At 39.1% G+C, this 19,392-nt stretch overlaps 2 protein-coding genes across 2 annotated transcripts in view; one reads left to right on the top strand and one right to left on the bottom strand.

Annotated features, from left to right (window-relative positions):
• The window catches only part of tmem276b (transmembrane protein 276b), a 179,404-nt gene that overhangs the window by 105,567 nt on the left and 54,445 nt on the right, over positions 1–19,392 (bottom strand). The gene's annotated exons all lie outside the window — the stretch shown is intronic.
• Positions 267–19,348, top strand: slc17a6b (solute carrier family 17 member 6b). Its single transcript, XM_074615905.1, has 12 exons — positions 267–906; positions 3,276–3,531; positions 5,370–5,488; positions 7,582–7,696; positions 9,636–9,723; positions 9,826–9,912; positions 10,338–10,480; positions 10,655–10,804; positions 11,941–12,073; positions 12,388–12,498; positions 14,400–14,527; positions 16,580–19,348. Exons 1-12 carry the CDS (start codon positions 845–847, stop codon positions 16,919–16,921), a joined length of 1,734 nt encoding a protein of 577 aa, XP_074472006.1. The 5' UTR covers positions 267–844; the 3' UTR covers positions 16,922–19,348.

Raw genomic sequence — 19,392 nt, 5'->3', positions numbered from 1 at the left:
GGCTGCAGCTCTCATACATGGGGTTTGACTGTCCTTGTTTTTTTAAATACATTTTAATCATAAAAACGCACAAAATAAAGAAACATAATCTAAATACATAAAGTTGTGTTATATATCTCACATTTTAGGCTGAGTGTAGAGAGATTTAACTATAAAACACATCCCCACCCCCACAATGTTTTATGAAATGACTAAAATACACTGACTCATATATATGTATATGTATCAGCATGTTATATTTCGACTGTGGCCTTCCTTCATGTGCGCTGAGCAGCTGGCCAGATGTGGCACGCGGAGCTGCTGTCGCTGACCTCGGTGCTGAAACACGACGTCAGATGAACCTGCGCGCACCACAGGAGACACGAGCCAGCATCACTCCCTCTTTGATTTATTGAAGCTATACTCCAAACACACACACACTTCTGCTTTAACTGAGCTTTTTTATTTATTTAACCCATTCATTCTCTCTCTCTCTCTCTCTTTTTTCTTTTCTTTTATTCCGGACAACACATCATCCACTCCTTTTTCTCTCCGTCGTGATGATGATGGCACTCTGCGCGGCTGCTGTGCGCCAGCAGGCTGGAGGAGATGAAGATGGGCTGCTGCTGCTGCTGCTGGATGAATGAAGGCGCACACATCGTTTGATTCCTCCTCTTTATTTATTTTTTTTGCGCTCTCGTTGTGAAAATTTAGACTCGCCTTTTTTGGGATAGTCGCCTCCCTGGTGGACTCAGATTCAGCGCAACTTGGTGTGTTGTTTTCCTTTGCAGCCGCTGCAGTCGGCAACATGACGAATAAGCAGTAGAAATACTAGTGAGAAATAGGCCTATAATAGAAACTGGATATGGAGTCTGTGAAGGTGGGGGTGAAGGAATTTGCAGGGAAGACCCTGGCTCATATGTACAGGTAAGGACTGGCTTGTGTTTTTTTTTCTCATCTTGATTGATGCGTAAAAGTGTGATTATTTTGCATGCTTTATTTTAACCAAGACACGAGTCAGTGACGGTTTGAAGGTCTGCAGGTCACCCAAAACTGTTTTACAACTCTCTAGTCACGCCTCTAGAAGTGAGAGGAACATTATGCAATCAAATGTGTGTGTGTGTGTGTGTGTGTGTGTGTGTGTGTGTGTGTGTGTGTGTGTGTGTGTGTGTGTGTGTGTGATGTACGTAGATGCCACTGGACTGGATGGATGAGAGCGTGCACGCAGTCAGTTGGTGCTGATGCAGGAGGGCCTGTGCGCGTGTATCTCATTAGCAGACAGACAGACAGACAGACAGACAGGTTAGACATGCAGGACGTACAGGAGACGTGCAGGATTTTGGGGGGATTCATTCATAATTTATAATGCATTTCATATTATGTGGAGAAAGAAAAACCACAATGACGCACACATAATGATACCCTGCAGCCTGAGTCTCATGTTCATTTAAAGAGCTTTTGGTCATTTCCGCTGACAGGATTGATTGGGTTTTCTTTTTTAAGACATCTTGCTAGTTTTTGCATTATTATATTTTTGCATTAAGACATGCATTTTTTTTTTTTTTCCTGTGCCACTTAATTCATTACAACCTGAAGTATAAATACAGTAAAATCACATGCAAATGAATTGATGATCTACAGAAGTGTTGGTTTCAATGATCTTTCAGTAAAACGCATGTCTTCTTCTTCTTTTTTCTGAGGCCTTTGATTTCCCTGCAAGTCATCCATTTACATTTTATTATTCGATTATTTTTTTTGTCATCATTTATTTATAAGCCCTGTTGCTTTTCATCCGTTTACAGACACAAATAATTTAAATTTTCATTTTTAATTTGAATCATTTTACGTGAATCCTGAATTTGGACAAACAGCGTGTGGCCAATAAATGTGACTTTCGTGGGAAAAAAAAAAATGGGGCTTTGAGGAATGCCCACAGTGTGTGTGTGTGTGTGTGTGTTTGCGTGTGTGTGTGTGTGTGTGTGTGTGTGTCTGGAGCTGCTGCTGAATGCTAATGAGTGAGAGTGAAAGTGAGCTGCTGCTGCAATGCGGTACAGTCAGAGACGTGTTCGCCTGGTTTCAGCTCCAAAGGCGAAGTTTGTTCGTTTTGTTATTATTACTAATATTATGTTTTTAAGCGCAAAATACAGAAGAACACATTTGCTTTTAATTCGTTGTTCATGTCTTTTGATGCTCCTCTTTATGGTGTGTGGCAGAAGCAGATACAGTATGGAGGCCTCTCCACCTATACAGCTGCTTTATTATGATGATTCAGATTTACATCCTGCATTTTCTTTATTGACTTGACAAAAAAACAAAATCTCAGATAGGCACACAAACCACCAAAGCACACAGCCCATAATGAGATATTCACACTAGTGGGAATAAAAATGGGCCTCCTTAGAAATAGATATTTTAGATTTGTTTTGGTTTTAGGTTGCTTCATCATCTCACATGATGCTATTTGATATCAGGGAACACTTGTCTAGACTCTCTCACCTCCTGGCTTGTTGCAGGGTGCTAGAGAGGAAGCAGAATGTGATCGAGCTGACATCGTTTGTTATTATGATTAATATTATACAGAAGAACACATTTGCTTTTAATTCGTTGTTCATGTCTTTTGATGCTCCTCCTTATGGTGTGTGGCAGAAGCAAATACAGTATGGAGGCCTCTCCACCTATACAGCTGCTTTATTATGATGATGGTGATTCAGATTTGACTCCTTCCTGCATTTTCTTTATTGACTTGACAAAAAAACCATCTCAGATATATAAGCACACAAACCACCAAAGCACACAGTCCATAATGAAATATATATATTTTGTATTTTATTTTATTTAAAAGGGACCATGTACAGTTTAAAACATAAATGTCACCAGATTATAGTTTTAATCTAATTCACATCTGTGAGTCCCTTGGCAGGTCAAAACAAAGAAACATACTACAGTCATACAAGAAAGAACATACAAAACGCACAATACACAGCTATACACAATAGCACATCACACTTATGGTGTGTGGCAGAAGCAAACACAGTATGGATGGAGGCCTCTCCACCTATACAGCTGCTTTATTATGATGATGGTGATTCAGATTTTCTTTATTGACATGACAAAAAAAGAAATCTCAGATAGGCACACAAACCACCAAGCACACAGTCCATAATGAAATATTCACACAAGTGGGAATAAAAAATGGGCCTCCTTAGAAATAGATTTATTTATTTTTTAGATTTTTGTTTAGGTTGCTTCATCATCTCACATGATGATATTTGATGAGGGAAAACTGGCTGTTGCAGGGTGCTCGAGAGGAAGCAGAAGAGCGGAGATGTGATGGAGCTGACGGAGGACGGTCGGCCTCGAGAGGCCGCGCAGAAGAAGCCACCTCTCTGTGACTGCTACTGCTTCGGGTTGCCACGGCGCTACATCATCGCCATCATGAGCGGCCTGGGCTTCTGCATCTCCTTCGGGATCCGGTGTAACTTGGGCGTGGCCATAGTGGGCATGGTCAACAACAGCACCATCCACGAGAACGGCAAGATCATCATCAAAGAGGTGTGGCAACGGAGGAAGAGAAACCTCTGACGTAGAAAGCAACGTAGACACGAGACTGGAGACACGAGACACCTGACTCTGATTTTAGAGGAAAAAAAAAAAAAAGAAAGAAAAAGGGAAATTAATTCCTCCACACATCAGATATACAGAATATATATATAAGGCCTTCTGCCATATTAAAGGTCCCATATTATAAACAAGTGAGATTTTCATGTTTTTTTATTATAAAGCAGGCTATTACCGGTGCGTGCATCTAGATGTAAATCAAAAATGTTACATCTTTCAGGTAAGGTAAGCTATCCTTTACCAGAAGAGCAGAGCAGAGAAGAGAATGAATGATGGACTGTTTTGAGCATACTTATAATCACTTATGAATCATATTGTGGTTATTTTTTATCTGTGACATCGTTACAACTTAAAGGTCCCATATTATTAAAAAAATTAGATTTTAATATTTTCGTATTATAAATAGTGTGAAAGTATCGAAACACACAGCCCGTATTCGGAAACTCTGCATTTGAAACAAGCTGTCAGGATTTCTGCCCATTCATGATGTCACGATTATACAATATTTAGACCCTTGACACAATTTTAAACGTAAACATTCTAAATGTGTCCCAGTTTATTTCCTGGTTGCAGTGTATGTGAATGTCATCAGCTAACAGGAAGTACACATGGACCCAAGCTGTTGCCTAGCAATGTAATTTTGTTGCAATTCCGTCAAAATGGCTAAAACGGAGCGTTTCAGACAGAGGGTAAATACAGGTATATTCAGGCTGACAGTATGAGGAAAATAAAGTTGTTTTTTTTAACATTACAGCATGTAAACATTTTCTAGAAACACAAAATACAAGTATGAACCTGAAAATGAGCATAATATGGGACCTTTAAGACATAAAATCACTTTAATGGTCCCCAATAATCATTTGGCTGATTAGCTTTTTTTTTTTTTATTGAAGTGGGTATTTGTGCGTAGAAATCCTAAAAACGTGACAAAATGCGCATTAGAGATCCTGATTTATAATGTCAGCTATAGCTTTTATAGCATATACTATTTTATTAATGTAATGCAATTTTAAAAGGATCAATTGCATCTCTGTGTCCTGCATGAAAAGCCTAACTCATAACGTAACAGTTATGATTTAGGCTTTAGTAACAGTTGATGTTATTCTAAAGTACACATTTCATTGACTGTCTATTTGCAAAAAAACACAAACAAATCAGTTAAAAGAGACATAAGCTACATCTTTCAAAAATATGACTAAATAAGTTGATTCACAACAGCCTATGTAAAGGTTATATTTGCATTTACATGTATAAAATGGATGCATATATTGTTTTTTTTGCGTTTAGGCCAAATAGATTATTTTATTCTTTATTTTGGATCCATTAGCTTCCACAGACTGGTCACTAGTCTTTCTGGTCCACAGAAAAAAAACAGTAAAAACAGTTCAAATCAAACTGTCAATAAAATTAAAAAAAAGACAACGCAAGCCACATTTAAGGATAATAAAATATAGCCTATAATCATATCCTTTAAACATCCAACACACCGCAGCTATATACATGCACACAGCTCCTCAGTGACACATGAGTGAGTTTGGTGCACAGATCAATGTCATCTGATCAAAATAAACCTTTGCAGGCCTTTAATGATAAACAGGCCTAGCTGGCTTTCGATCAATCCATTCAGAGAATAAATGTTTTTCGTTTGTTTTTTTGATTGATTTGCCACAAAAAATGGAGGTCATTTAACAATATTCAACATTCAGTTAGTGTTGCTTATTATAATATATATATATTTTTAACTGGTTATGATTTTCCACATTATCTCCCAGAAAGCTAAATTCAACTGGGATCCAGAGACGGTGGGGCTGATCCACGGGTCTTTCTTCTGGGGCTACATCGTTACGCAAATCCCTGGAGGATACATCTCCTCCAGACTGGCAGCGAACAGGTAGGAGACACTCCCACACAATCACCAGGAATACTACACAGAGACAGCTGCAGTGTGCAGGAGGATTTAAAAAAAAAAAAAATCATTATTTGGCTAATTAAACGAAATGACTGAACAGTTGGCGGACTCTCCCTTCCTCTCACTCTCATTATGTATTGTTTGTTATTTTTAAAATACGTAGGAAACGAAAACCAACACATGGGGGCTGGAATAAATCCAGACAATAATAATAATTAAAAAAAAACACAGCCAAGGCCAGACATAAAAAATGGCGTCATTCTTCTTCTCTGAATTATGAATTGAAGAATCCCCATTGAGAGGCAGACAGACAGTGAGCAGACAGACAGAGAGACAGACAGACAGGCAGACAGGCAGACAGACAGGCTCCTGGTGTCAGGGCTCTGTGCCACCTGTTAATGAGCTCCCTGGAGGAGCAGGTCTAATCTGTCCTCTCTCATGGAGACCAGACGCCAAAGGCTTTAATTCACATGAGCACAGCCAATGCACGTCACCATCATTATTACAAACACTAGAGGCTGGAATATTCATACTAGAATAATATGCTGATATGTGCCTATACATACCATGGATATAAGGCAAAATGGTTCCAGCTCAACACTATAGAGGCCTAAATCTTGACTAAGCTATAACAATGACAAAGATAAGATTAGATAAGATAAAATAAGATTAGATAAGATAAGATAAGATGAACCTTTATTAATCACCGGAGGGAAATTCAGGTGTCAAAGCAGCAACATCAGCAAACAGAGTGAAACACAGGAGAGGTCAAGGTATACAAACATTATAAAAACAATAATAGAGATATAAAAGATACAGAGTGAATGGGTGAACATAGTGTGTGCAGTCCGTCAATAAATACATGTAGTATGTACAATAAATAAATGTTATATGTACATATGTGCAGTCTATAAAGTGGTATATAGGATGTATAGTGACCATTTAGGCCTTTAAATAAAAAGGCAAACAATAGCCTAATATTGACTAATCATAATTATTAATGAGTGCAGCCAATAGTCTAACAAATCTACCTGCTAACCTACCTAAAGGTTTTAATGCTCGTTTTATTTTTATTTTATATATATATACTGTATATATATTTTTTTATTTCCCTGGCTGTCTGTGTGTCGCTCGTGCTGTTGATTGACACGAGGATGTAATCGAATCAATTGGTCTCGTGCCCAACAGTAGTCTCAACCGGATTAGGGTGTGCCCCCCGCGTGCACATGAGAGAGGGCGGGAAAACGTGACAGAAATGAGAACGAACTCGGTGTTCATGGCCTCTCTGCCTCAGCTGCTATGGAAACATCATGTTTGTCATTTATTCTAAGATATAAAAGCGTTTTAACAGACAGCCTCCTCTCTGTCAGATATTTAGCAAATTCAAAATTCAAAAATCAAAAATCAAAGCATTTATTTTTATGTCAGACTGAGCAGAATTATTAATTTTGTAGAAATAGAAAGAAATCAGTAAAGGTACTTGGTGTATTTGATGGTATGGTGTAGATCAAAGGCACATCACAGCTTTGTGCAAATGTTGTAAAAATTTAAAAAATTTCAATGTGAAATTAAAATTAAAATTAATTATTCATGAAAAACACATTTTTTGAGACATTAGGGCACCAAAGTGAAAATGGTTGCTATAGGCGACACGTGCGTATCGATGTGACTGTGCGCGTTGCTCCTTAAAATATGTACCTCTATGACGTCAGAGGCGCGCCTGCCAATCAGAACGGAGGACACAACGTGCAGTTCAGCATCGATACTGATAAATGATAAGCTATACACCACAGAGGTGTGACAGAGAAAGACAGAGAAAGACAAAGACACTTTTAATGGCCTTTCATGTAGATTATAAATCAATGATTTTCATGGGTATTCTCTTTTAGAAAATTAAAGTGTAATTAAAAAAAAAAACAGAGGCCAATAATATTTTGCTAAAATAATTAATCTAATGTGAAATCTCAATGTTCTGCTCCCTGTCACCATGGCAAAAAGCTTAAATACATGTCAATGTCATACATTCAGTTCAGTGAAATAATAATAATAAATAAAACACATCTTATTATTTTCAGGGTATTTGGTGCAGCCATTGTGCTGACTTCGATTTTCAACATGTTCATCCCCTCTGCTGCCCGAGTCCACTATGGGTGTGTCATCTTTGTGAGGATATTACAAGGATTGGTGGAGGTAAGAGCATGTTAACGTATAAAAGGGGCATTACAGCATTTTTTAAATGTTTTTTCCTTCTTTCCTAATATAAATTGTGGACAGATTTATTGTTTACACAATTAAAAATCAGCACTGAAAACATTCTCACTATTAATAGAACATATACTGGATGGTAACACATGTCTGAGGATCTGCAATAATACACTACACACAAAGGGGCTTCCTGCAAATAGAAAGCAGAGGAAAGACTGTAACATGCACTGGATATTCAGCCAGAGGAAATGAGAGACGAGCTGTATTGATCCAGTCTACAGCTGAGTGTTTGTGGGATAGTCCAGCTTCCTATGATGCTGTCACACTTTGTCTCCTGGAAACACAACTGGTTTACAAATAGATGCAAAGGAAAATGCTGATAGACAAAAGCACATCAATCCTCTGGCTTCATCGTGAAACATAACACCCAGATATATACAGCATGCTGTGTAGCTGATGTTGAGGAAATGTGTCTGTTATTGTGCAAAACACAGACAGCTGATACTACAGTTCTTACATATGTAAATGTGTCATGAAATGTAAAGATGAAGCTGTTAGGCATCATTTGTAAAGGCAGGGGATCATTTTTTTAGGACAGTGGAACAGTGTTTTTTGGACAAATGGTATTAAACGCTTAGTCATGATGGTAGAAATATCTTTCACCAGTAGCCAAGCCTCATACAACATGCTGCAGCACATCTTTATTGAAGGCTAAATGATAGATTTTTATCAGTTTTCTGAAGAATAGATAAATAAGCACTGCACTGCTCTCCTAAGAAAGTCCATGCAGATTGTATTTAACGTCAGCACGGTTTGTTCAAATTAGTGCCTGATGAACATTTAATAGCTGCAGGGCTGCTCTGCTCCATGAACCGTTCATCAGGTCCTCTTTGCTCATGGCTCCGTGGCAATTTGTTCATGGTAATTACAGGGGTGAAAATGTTAATTTTTGTTAGTTATTATATCAGATATCTGTTGGTTCATGTTCATATCTTAAAGGGTATTCCCTCATAGATTGTTAGTTCATCCTAGGGCTGCAACTAACTTTCTTATTTTAATTGGCGATTAATCTGTTGATTATTTAGCCGATTAATCGATTAGTTGTTTGGTCGATAAAAAATGTCAGAAAATGTCGATCAGTGTTTCCCAAAGCCCCAGATGACGTCCTTAAATGTCTTGTTTTGTCCACATCTCAAAGATATTCAGTTTACTGTCATAGAGGAGTAAAGAAACCAGAAAATATTCACATTTAAGAAGCAGGAATCAGAGAATTTTGTCTTCTTTTCTTAAAAAATGACTTAAATTAATTATCAAAATAGTTGCCGATTAATTTGATAGTTGACAACTAATCGATTAATCGTTGCAGCTCTAATACATCCTAAACTCAAATAATCCAGAAATACAACTTGAATGGGAAGCATTATAATGCCTTTATAATGTTGGAAATGGATGGAAAAAACTGGTTTAATTTCTAATTAAGTAAGGATTTTGAGACCATTATTACTATGATACGATGCTGGATCAATCAAAAATGGGTGCAAACTAATTCCTATAATTTGTCCATTGTACAAACCCGTATATTTATTTTGGTTGTGTCTAGAAGGTAACCTGCAAATTGCGAAAAACTTGCTAAAACTTGCAAAATACTCTCACGAGACTCGCTGCCCGACGACCTATCCTAACCTTAACCATTTAAGGTCAATGCCTAACCTTAACCATCTCGCAAGAGCTTCGCAGTAGCTCGCAACCATATATTTAATCCAAATGCCAAAAATGGGCCAACATGGAGCATTGACCACCCTCATTGAATACAAACATTTCCAAAACAATCTGTGTGCATCAGAAGTTCCAGTCTGCTCTTAACTGTTTTTGCACGTTTCTTCACCGTGAGTTAACACAGACTGTTGCTTTGTGCTGTGTTTAGGGAGTGACCTACCCGGCATGTCATGGCATCTGGAGTAAGTGGGCTCCTCCGCTGGAGAGGAGTCGTCTGGCAACCCTCTCATTCTGTGGTAAATACTCATTTCTCCTATTGACATTTAGAAATTGGGTTAATAAATGCTCTATATAACTGTATTGGTTAAGAAGGTGACTATTGTCTTGCTGTCTGTCAGGCTCTTATGCTGGTGCTGTGATAGCGATGCCTCTGGCTGGGATCCTGGTTCAGTACTCAGGCTGGTCCTCCGTGTTCTACATCTATGGTAAGATTGATTGATGCTGCATGTGTGTGTGCGTGTGTGTGTGTTGCACAAGTGAATATGAGATGAGGTCTGTGGTGAAATGATGACAAAAAGATGGAAAAATGTGTGGCTAAAGTGTTTTAAGCTTGTTGAAACTTTTAGAGTTTGACACACAGTGAAAGTCAAATGGATTTATCCGGGCAGACTGCGTATTGATTTCCTCCCCCCGATGTTTTGGTGTGTCAATAAATAACCCCCCATGTTTCTCTCTGGACTGGATACAGTTAGCTTTACTGTCTGCGTTTTATTCTCTCAGGCATTTTTGGACAAGATCAGACAAATACTCTCTTGTGTGTGTGTACTCACTGCTGAGGTCAAAACTATAGCTGCAGTGCTGTGTAATTATCTTAAGTTCTGACATGTTTTTCTGTCTGTGATATATGCAGGAGTCTTCGGCATCTTCTGGTACATGTTCTGGATCCTTGTGTCGTATGAGAGCCCTGCTGAACATCCTACCATCACCGATGAGGAACGCTGTTACATCGAGGAGAGCATTGGAGAGAGCGCCAGGCTATCGGGTCCTGCCGAGGTAACATCCTAGACTTAAGGAAGACAATAAATGTAATTTACTGCACTCTTTGTTTTCAACCTTTTGTGTTGTAAAGGGTACTAGAACACCAAGCTACAGTTTAACCATTTGTTTATTGTCAGAGAGACACTATCAAATGTGTAAAATTCAATCCTTTGTGATAATCTATTTCAGAAATTCAAGACCCCCTGGAAGAAGTTCTTCACCTCGATGCCCGTCTATGCAATCATCGTGGCCAACTTCTGCAGGAGCTGGACGTTCTACCTGCTGCTGATCAGCCAGCCTGCATACTTTGAGGAAGTCTTTGGCTTTGAGATAAGCAAGGTGAGCTTACAGTACAAGTCAAGTGACAAACGTGGAGCATGACTTAAAAGATCAATACATGATAGATTAAAATGCTATGGAAAAATTACACAACACTGGTGCCAGATGTTTTAGAGCTGAGCATGTGACGCTTTGCTCCTGGAATGATTCATTATCCAAATCAATGTCAGTGCAACTGTTGGCCTCATGAACTGCTACATTACATAACAAGGCAGCATCGGTTCACAAAGGATACAAAAGATTGTCAAAGTTAATGCTCTCACAAATTACTTGACGCTGATGTTTTTTTTTTTAGAAGTCAAATTGCATGGTTTCCTTTTGTAGTCCGAGTAGTATTGACCAATCACGTTCGAGCAGGCTTTGGTTAAAAAGTCCATGTGGAGAGCAAAAGAGGCGGAACGCATTGGCTGAAATGCAATCTGGGAACCCACCGGCTATCATCCTAAAATGATTTAGCTTTTCATGGTTTAAATTTAGCTTGTAAACTGGCTGCTTTACAATAATACTAACAATCCGGTCATACATGTCGTCTCTCAACTCCAACTCCAGTCTCGCATCTCAAGTTGCTAATCGGACGGTAAACAATGAGCAGCACACGGAAAAGGAAGTCTTGGCCCGGATAACCGCTGGCTGCACGAGAACCCCAGAAATATAGCCCTTTGCCCCCAGAGACTTTGTCAGAACGATATCCGATGGGATCTGAGATTGGGTGTAAATGAATATTATGCTAACTCTTGTACAATGCATCAAATGGCAACATTCTGTTTAATATTGTACATGATCTCATAAAGCCCCTAAAAACATGAAGTGTTTATAACATTAAATATTCATGATTGTGTAATGATGATTTTAATTAAGTCATTAACACTCAGGAACTCATTAAAATCACCCTATTTACCATAAAGTGCACTATATTTACCCAAATTTATTCACTATTGTGCCCTCAAAAATTTAGACAATGGAACAAAAAAAGTAGTGTCCATGTCAACAATCCCACAATGCAACGCTGCATTTTATAGATGAAAAAGAAGAAAAAAAAAGACATATACTAAACGATGTATTTCCTCAGAAAGGCCTCATTTTATTGTGCTGTCTTATCAACTGCAGCTGAATTGATTTCCTGCATGTGGTTGTAGGTCGGCATGCTGTCCGCCCTGCCACATTTGGTGATGACCATCATCGTGCCCATCGGCGGCCAGCTGGCCGACTACCTGCGCAGCAGGAACATCCTGACGACCACCACTGTCAGGAAAATCATGAACTGTGGAGGTGAGAAGTCTGAACCGAGGATGAAATATCATTTTCCACACCTCTCTCTGCACAGCGACAGGGTGTTAGATCCATACCGCTCTTCTTTTGGTTGCTCATCGCTGCCAGAGAGATACTTGTGTTTATATTTTAACTGTTCAATACTTAGTTGACTCGCTGATTGTGACTGTGCATTGATTTCATATCTGTCACTTACGTAATTGATTGCAGGCCATGTATCATGCTTAATTCAATTGGCACCGCGATGACCAACAGCCCTTGGGCTTTGTGTGTGTGTGTGTGTGTGTGTGTGACCTGCTGTCTGTCTCTGCCAGGATTTGGCATGGAGGCCACATTGCTGCTGGTGGTGGGATATTCCCACAGCAAAGGGATGGCCATCTCCTTCCTGGTGCTGGCAGTGGGCTTCAGTGGATTTGCTATATCAGGTTAGTACAAGTAAAACACACTTTCTCCTCAATCAGAACGTAATTTATAATTTAGTACTATACATACTGGAGTTAAAATGATGTGATTACAGTTGAGGGGTTGTTTTACTGGTCTAATGTAGTGTGGCTTTGGATAGTTTTCACAACAGAAGGGCTGAATGGATTTAGGGAGTCTAAGAGGAGGCTAGAAGACACATGTGAAGGGGATAAATATGTGACTAATACCTTTTACTACAACAACTGTTGTTGTTACTGTACTGTATATTGGCATGATTTTGAAAATAAGCCAGTGCTTTGTAAAGAAAGTGAACAGTGAAATTCAAATGTGTAGATAAAGAAATAGTTTTAACTTATTTGTTTTCTTGCTGAGTTAGATGAGAAGATCGATACCTCTCTAAAACTTTAGAGTTGTGTAGATCTTCTCATCTAACTATTTGTAAGAAAGAGAACAAGTACTTTTTCCAAAAGGTACAATTCTTGGATCAGACCTTTAGGGGGGCTCAGCCCCTAGTGAGAATGTGTAATGTGTACAGTCAAGGGCGTAGGTTTAGTTTTTTTGAGAGTCAAACACTTCATTTCCTGCATTCTGATGATTCTGATGATTTTTTATGCTCCAATTTCTGCACCAAGTTATGTTGGAAATGTCTTCATGTCTTGAGGTCAGAGGTCCAGGGACCCCTTTGAAAATCGCCATGCCAGTTTTTCCTCACCAAAATTTAGACTAACTTCGGAGCGTTATTTAGCCTCCTTCCCGACAAGCTAACATGAAATGGATGACACCTTCTTTAGGTTTTCTAGTTTCATATACAGTATGAGACCAATATCTTCACTCTAGCTTTAAGACCCCACTTAGCTACAGCTTCTTAAAGACAGTAGCCTAATGTTCACAGGTATTGCTGGTACTCATGCGGGTCTCAGAGGGTTTGATAATTATTTTTTTAGTGGTGCTGAGATGAAATTTAGGTGGGTTTGAGTACCCCTAAAAAGAGTCTAAAATCGCCAATGGAAACAATTCCTTTGCTTAAGTAGTTGATAATCCTGTACTTCCAGTCGAAACTTCCTTTTCTATATAATTTCTCTAACGTTGTTAGGTTAGAGTAAACTGAGAGCATGTAGAAGTGGTGAACATTATACCTAAACTAGAGTTTCTTTGATGATAAGACTATATAGTTGGTTTTTATTTTCTTTCCAGACTATTTGTCATGTGACTATGAGTGTGGGGATTATAACATATTATAACAAACAGCGTTGAAATGTATTTGAAATTACAGACAGTTTTGTCTAACAAAACATCCCAAGCAGTGGTGTGTTACAGATGCAAATAGTGTTCTCTTTCAAATTGTATTTGCAGCACCCAAATAACTCCAGTACTGAGCTTAATCAATATTTGCTGCGTAGCTACAGACTTCCTTAAGACATCATATTTCAGATATTATTTGTAACACATTTTAACTGACTGGCAAAATGAACCTTTCTTCAGCCATTCATTCAACAGATCGTTCCATGTTTATGCTCAGGTCTGTGACTGTGTGCAAAATCAGTTTTCTCGCCTGTTGTTCCTGAGCTTTCTGCCGGAGTGTTTAATAATTCAGTGCTAGCTGTCTCGGGGGGTTTGCCAGCAGGCGGTGTGAGGCAGATCGCGAGGACACTTACTCATTCAGCCAGTCAGGGTGGGGGAGGAGGAGGAGGATGTGTGGCGAGTTGCTGCCTATATTCTGCAACAAGATGGTCACCGTTTGTGCTACTTTTATCTACAACTGTGTCCTGCTTTTCATGCTTTTATTACTTGATACATACTGTCACAGTGGTTTGGCATTTAAATCTGGTTGTCTGGCCTTGTCCTAATTCAAAAAGGTAAAATGTATCAACAATATTGTAAATTGTATGTGTTTCTCCATCAGGCTTTAATGTCAATCACCTGGACATCGCTCCACGCTACGCCAGTATCCTAATGGGCATCTCTAATGGTGTGGGGACCCTGTCTGGGATGGTGTGCCCGATAATTGTTGGTACTATGACAAAGAACAAGGTATGGGCTTCTCCATTTAGGCACCAAACAGGGCAGCAATAAAGATCCTCTCATTTCATGTATGCAGTAATTCTTAAAGATCTTAAAGACCTACAACACTTGAAGTCCCCCTATTTAGCATAAAGCTAAATAAACAGTATATACAGTTTATATACTGCTTGTAATTGCTAAATATGGCGGCGTTAAAGTCAAGTGTTAAGACTTCTAATCAGTAAATGCATTTTTTTTGTTCTCAGCAGCACTTTCATCATTTTCTGTGTTGAATATAACCATAATAGATTACAAAATAAAACAAAACAAAGGTATTTATAATAATTTAATGCAGACATAACCATTTTGGGACATGATTTACTAATAACACACAGAGAACATTATACAAGTCAGGTAAAGTGACAGATAAGATAATTAATAGGACAGATGTTATACTTGACTAGGAGCCCTGCCTCCCTTATAATCTGACAGTACTAGTACCTGGACAGTAAATATATGAAAGTATGTATATGTACATTGATGTTCACACATGGGTAAAATATTCAAACTCAAAATGTCATGTTTTTTTATGGCTACACGTCGTCATTAAATGGAAATATTACAGAATCCCCAAAATTCAGCCACAAGGCTGCACACCGTCACAAATATATAGTTTTATATATTCAAAACTTCATCTCTATAAACAGATTCTGTATTCACATGTAGAAGCTGTTCCAACGGGACACGATTTTGGCATTGGAAGTGTTCTGGTTTCCGTTTGTAGACTGAGTAGTATTGACCAATCACGTTCGATCAGGCTTTGGTTTAATGCAGGTAAACAGTCCGTGTGGAGAGTAAAAGAGGCGGAACGCATAAGCCGAAATGCAATCTGGGAACCCACCGTCTATCGTCTGGCGATGATTTCGCTTTTTATTGGTTTAAAATTAGCTTACAAACTGGCCACTAACAATCCGGCCTTACACGTCATCTCTCAACTCCAACTCCAGTCTCCCATCTCAATCTAATCTTACATCCCGGATATCCGCTAGCTACACTGAACACCAGAAATATAGCCCCTTGCACCCAGAGGCTTATCCGTTGTCAGACCGATGGCCGATGGGTTCAGAGATTGTTTAGAAAGGCTGAATAATGTCTTCAAACTGCTGGGCACTGTAGTTCTTAGCAAACATTACTCAAACAGAAGTAAATTGTGCATTTGTTGGGGACTATTTTCAGCTGCGAAAGAATACACATTTGGGGAGCTAGTGAGAACTCACAGCATCAGGATGGTAAAGTATACGTTGGTGGTAATGATTTTAATAGTTATTGGACAACAATGTCTCCGGCATGCAGACAACACTTGTTAGTGAGATCTAATGGGATTTCTTCACGATAAGATAAATGTAAAAAAATATTTTAAAAGGGACTGTTTGTAACTTTTTACAGGTAAAAATCTACCGGGTCAGGATCCCATGTTCTCGCATATGCGCTAGACATGCATGCGCGCTCACTCCACACTGCAGAAGAGTTAGTTTAGCTCTGAGAATATCTAGTGAATGCACAGTCGACATTTGTGCAGAAATAAATGCTGCAGCTCCTCCAGACCAACAGAGGTTTTCCGTGTCTTGTGAAGTGACGGGGCTCTGCAGCGAGTAACGTTATCTCCTCCGACCGGGTGCCGGTGTCTCCCTGCGGTCGCGGTCGGGAGGCGATAACGTTTCTCTTCCTGCTTCAGACCAGGCACCGACCCGCTTTTCCTGCTTCAGCCCCGGGGGGCTGAAGCAGGAAAAGCCAACACTAAGATCAGCAGTGATTCATGGAGAGACCTTCGTCTGGTCAGCTAACATTACTGCCAAGCAGGTGAAATATAGAGTGATATTGTGGTTTTAGCTGACGTGTGTTGCCTCACTGTTTTGAGCGATGCTCGTTCATGTCTATGTAGAGCGAGCACAAGCGCGAGCCCGACGCTGACTTTCGTTGACTTAACGGCCACAGGTGTCACTGTTAACAAGCAATTCTGAAAGTTACAAATAGTCCCTTTAAGGGGTTAAAAACAACTTTTTGTTTCCCTTCCCTCTTCAGACTCGAGAGGAGTGGCAGTCTGTGTTCCTGATCGCCTCCATGGTGCATTATGGGGGGGTGATCTTCTATGGGATCTTTGCGTCGGGAGAGAAACAGCCGTGGGCCGACCCAGAACTGACCAGCGAGGAGAAGTGCGGCTTTATAGACGAGGACGAGCTGGCAGAAGAGACGGGCGACATCACTCAAGGTTACGGTGCCCTTGGAGGTCCGACTAAGTCGTACGGCGCGACCACGCAGGTGAACGGCGGCTGGGCGTCAGGCTGGGAGAAGACAGAGGAGTACGTCCAGGAAGAAGCACAGGTCGGAGGCTACGGATACAGGAAGGATGAGGGATACTCCTAGACCAAACACACATTCACTGACACATGAGTAGACTTGAGTGTGCATCAGTTTAGTCATAAAAAATATCGACAAACGAGAAACAAGAAAAACTACAATCCATTGTTGTATTGTTTGCACAAATTCAAAAAAGAGAAAATCAAAAAAGAATCAACTTAATGTAAAAATTAAAGATATTGGATTAATAGAGGTGTAACACATATCAAATTGGCAGTCTGTAAATGTATTATTATGCATATTGATAATAGATATATTCGTTTGGAGTGCAATCGTATGTACAGGTGAACATTTTTATCCCATCAGCCGAGGCTTCCTGACCACACTGAAGCCCGTAGGGTTAAATCAGAGCCGAGCCCTTATTTATCAAATTAACTGTTACAGTACGACGTCCTACAAGCCAGCCATTACAGTGTATAGATACGTCACTGCACAGCATCGTAGACAGAAACTAGACACTCTGTTGATATAGATTGTACTGTATCTCTCCTGAAGGCACTCAGAGTAGTGTGTCCTTTTAATGCACAATATGATGATTTTTGTTTCCTTATCGCTGGCTTCTGTGTGTGTGTAAAAGTCCTCAACATGTAGGTGACCTGAGATTTGAGTGGCACTGTTTGGTTACTTGCATATAAGGTAAAAAAGAAAATGTCTGTCTAATGTTTGCTACATGTGATTCATTTTGTAACTCAGTACCTCTTGCATTTGATTTCTAGCGTTATCAACCCGTCACATCTCAGCAGTGTAGTGCAGGAGTAAGCCATTCTCATCGTTATACTATTACTGTCAAAAGTCAGCCGATTGGACTGTTATCAAGCCATTAAACAGGCATTATCTGTCAATATAAGCACCATAGATGTGGATCAGTAAGAGCCTACAACACTCAATAGTAGGTTTTATCATCTATTAACAACAGTAGATCACCGAAAGAAGCCAAATCACAATGTTTTTCCCTTAACTTAACTAAGTGTTTTTGTTGCCTTAACCTAACCTTTTCTCTGTGTTCAAAATGTAAAGTTTCATGTAGTTTTAAATGTTAGAACATGTTGCTTTTAAATTTGGCTTTCACTTTTACATCGTAGTAGGCGTAGAAGGCGTAGTAGACGTAATAGGCCCCTACTGACCCACATGTATGGTGCTTATAGCGACTGATAACGCTTACTTAATGGCCTGATGACAGTTGAATTGGGTGCACCAGTCTAGTTGTACTAATGCATTGTTGAAAGATTTGTCTTAACTAAAATATATAGTACTAAAATATATATATATATATATACAGAGATAACTAGATAATCAAGATGTAGATGTTGGTCAATAGGGGCCTACTACACCCACTAGTAGGTTTTATTATCTACTCACATGGTGGATCACCGAAAGAAGGTATAACAGAAGACAACAGCGACCTCTATTGACCGTAGTAATTATGACAGGAGAATAAGCGGAAGTGAGGCGCTGTAGTAGACAGCGTGATACTCCATATGGAGTGGAGGTCAGGGGCGACATATGGGACACAAAACACAGGGCTTTCACCCAGGAGATCAGGATTTGCATCCCATGTGATGCCAACAACGTGTCGTTGTCTTTGCGTTAAGTTTTACTTTCACTTTTGAAACGCAGTTGTTTTGAGCCAAAACACAATGTTTTTACATAAACTTAAGTGGTTTTATTGCCTAAACCTAAATAGATTGTTTTCATTGTGTTGAAAACGTAACATTTCATGCAGTTTTACAACATGTTAGAACGTGTTGCTTTTAAGTTTCGCTTTCATTTTTACAACGTTGTAGGCGTAGTAGTAGTTCCCTACTGACCCACATGTACAGCGACCAATAATGCCTATTTAATGGCCTTATAACAGTCGAATCGGGTGCAAAAGTCTAGTTGTACCAATGCATTGTTGAAAGATGTGTCTAAACAAAAACATTTATGACAGAGATAACTTGAGAGTAAAGATGTATAAGAGTTTATAGATTAAATTTAGACCAAGAGGTTCACGATCATACACAACCTTATTTAAGAAGGGTTTGTGCAATTCAAAGACTTTGGTAAAGTACAGAAGATTAGCCAAAATCAGTATGAGAGTCTTACTATATTAAAATAATGTGAAAGATATTTATATGATCAAATGGATAAGAGAGTCATTTTAAGATAAAGCCCCTGAAAAGAAAGTATTTCTCTATAAAATCGTATATTCATGACAAAAAGCTACAATCAAAGTTTTAAAAAAAGAAATATATCATGTGAAGTAATCAATACTGTTGTTCATGTAGGATTACATTATTTAAAGTGAGAAGCCGATGAGAAAAATGTGATTTCTGGGTTTTTAAAACTAAAGGGAGAAGAGTTTGAAATGTCAAAATGACTTCATATAAGTTGAACATTCCCAAACAAGTATTTGAGTGTTTACATGAATATATACTTGTTTACATGAATCTATACAGTTATAGAGACGATACAGCAGGAGGGGCGATCACAAATGA

This window comes from Sebastes fasciatus, chromosome 2 (assembly GCF_043250625.1).
Source record: "Sebastes fasciatus isolate fSebFas1 chromosome 2, fSebFas1.pri, whole genome shotgun sequence".
In the NCBI taxonomy this organism is placed as follows: Eukaryota; Metazoa; Chordata; class Actinopteri; order Perciformes; family Sebastidae; genus Sebastes; species Sebastes fasciatus.
The sequence above is the reverse complement of the archived record's forward strand: the minus strand, read 5'-3'. Positions and strand labels throughout refer to the sequence as shown.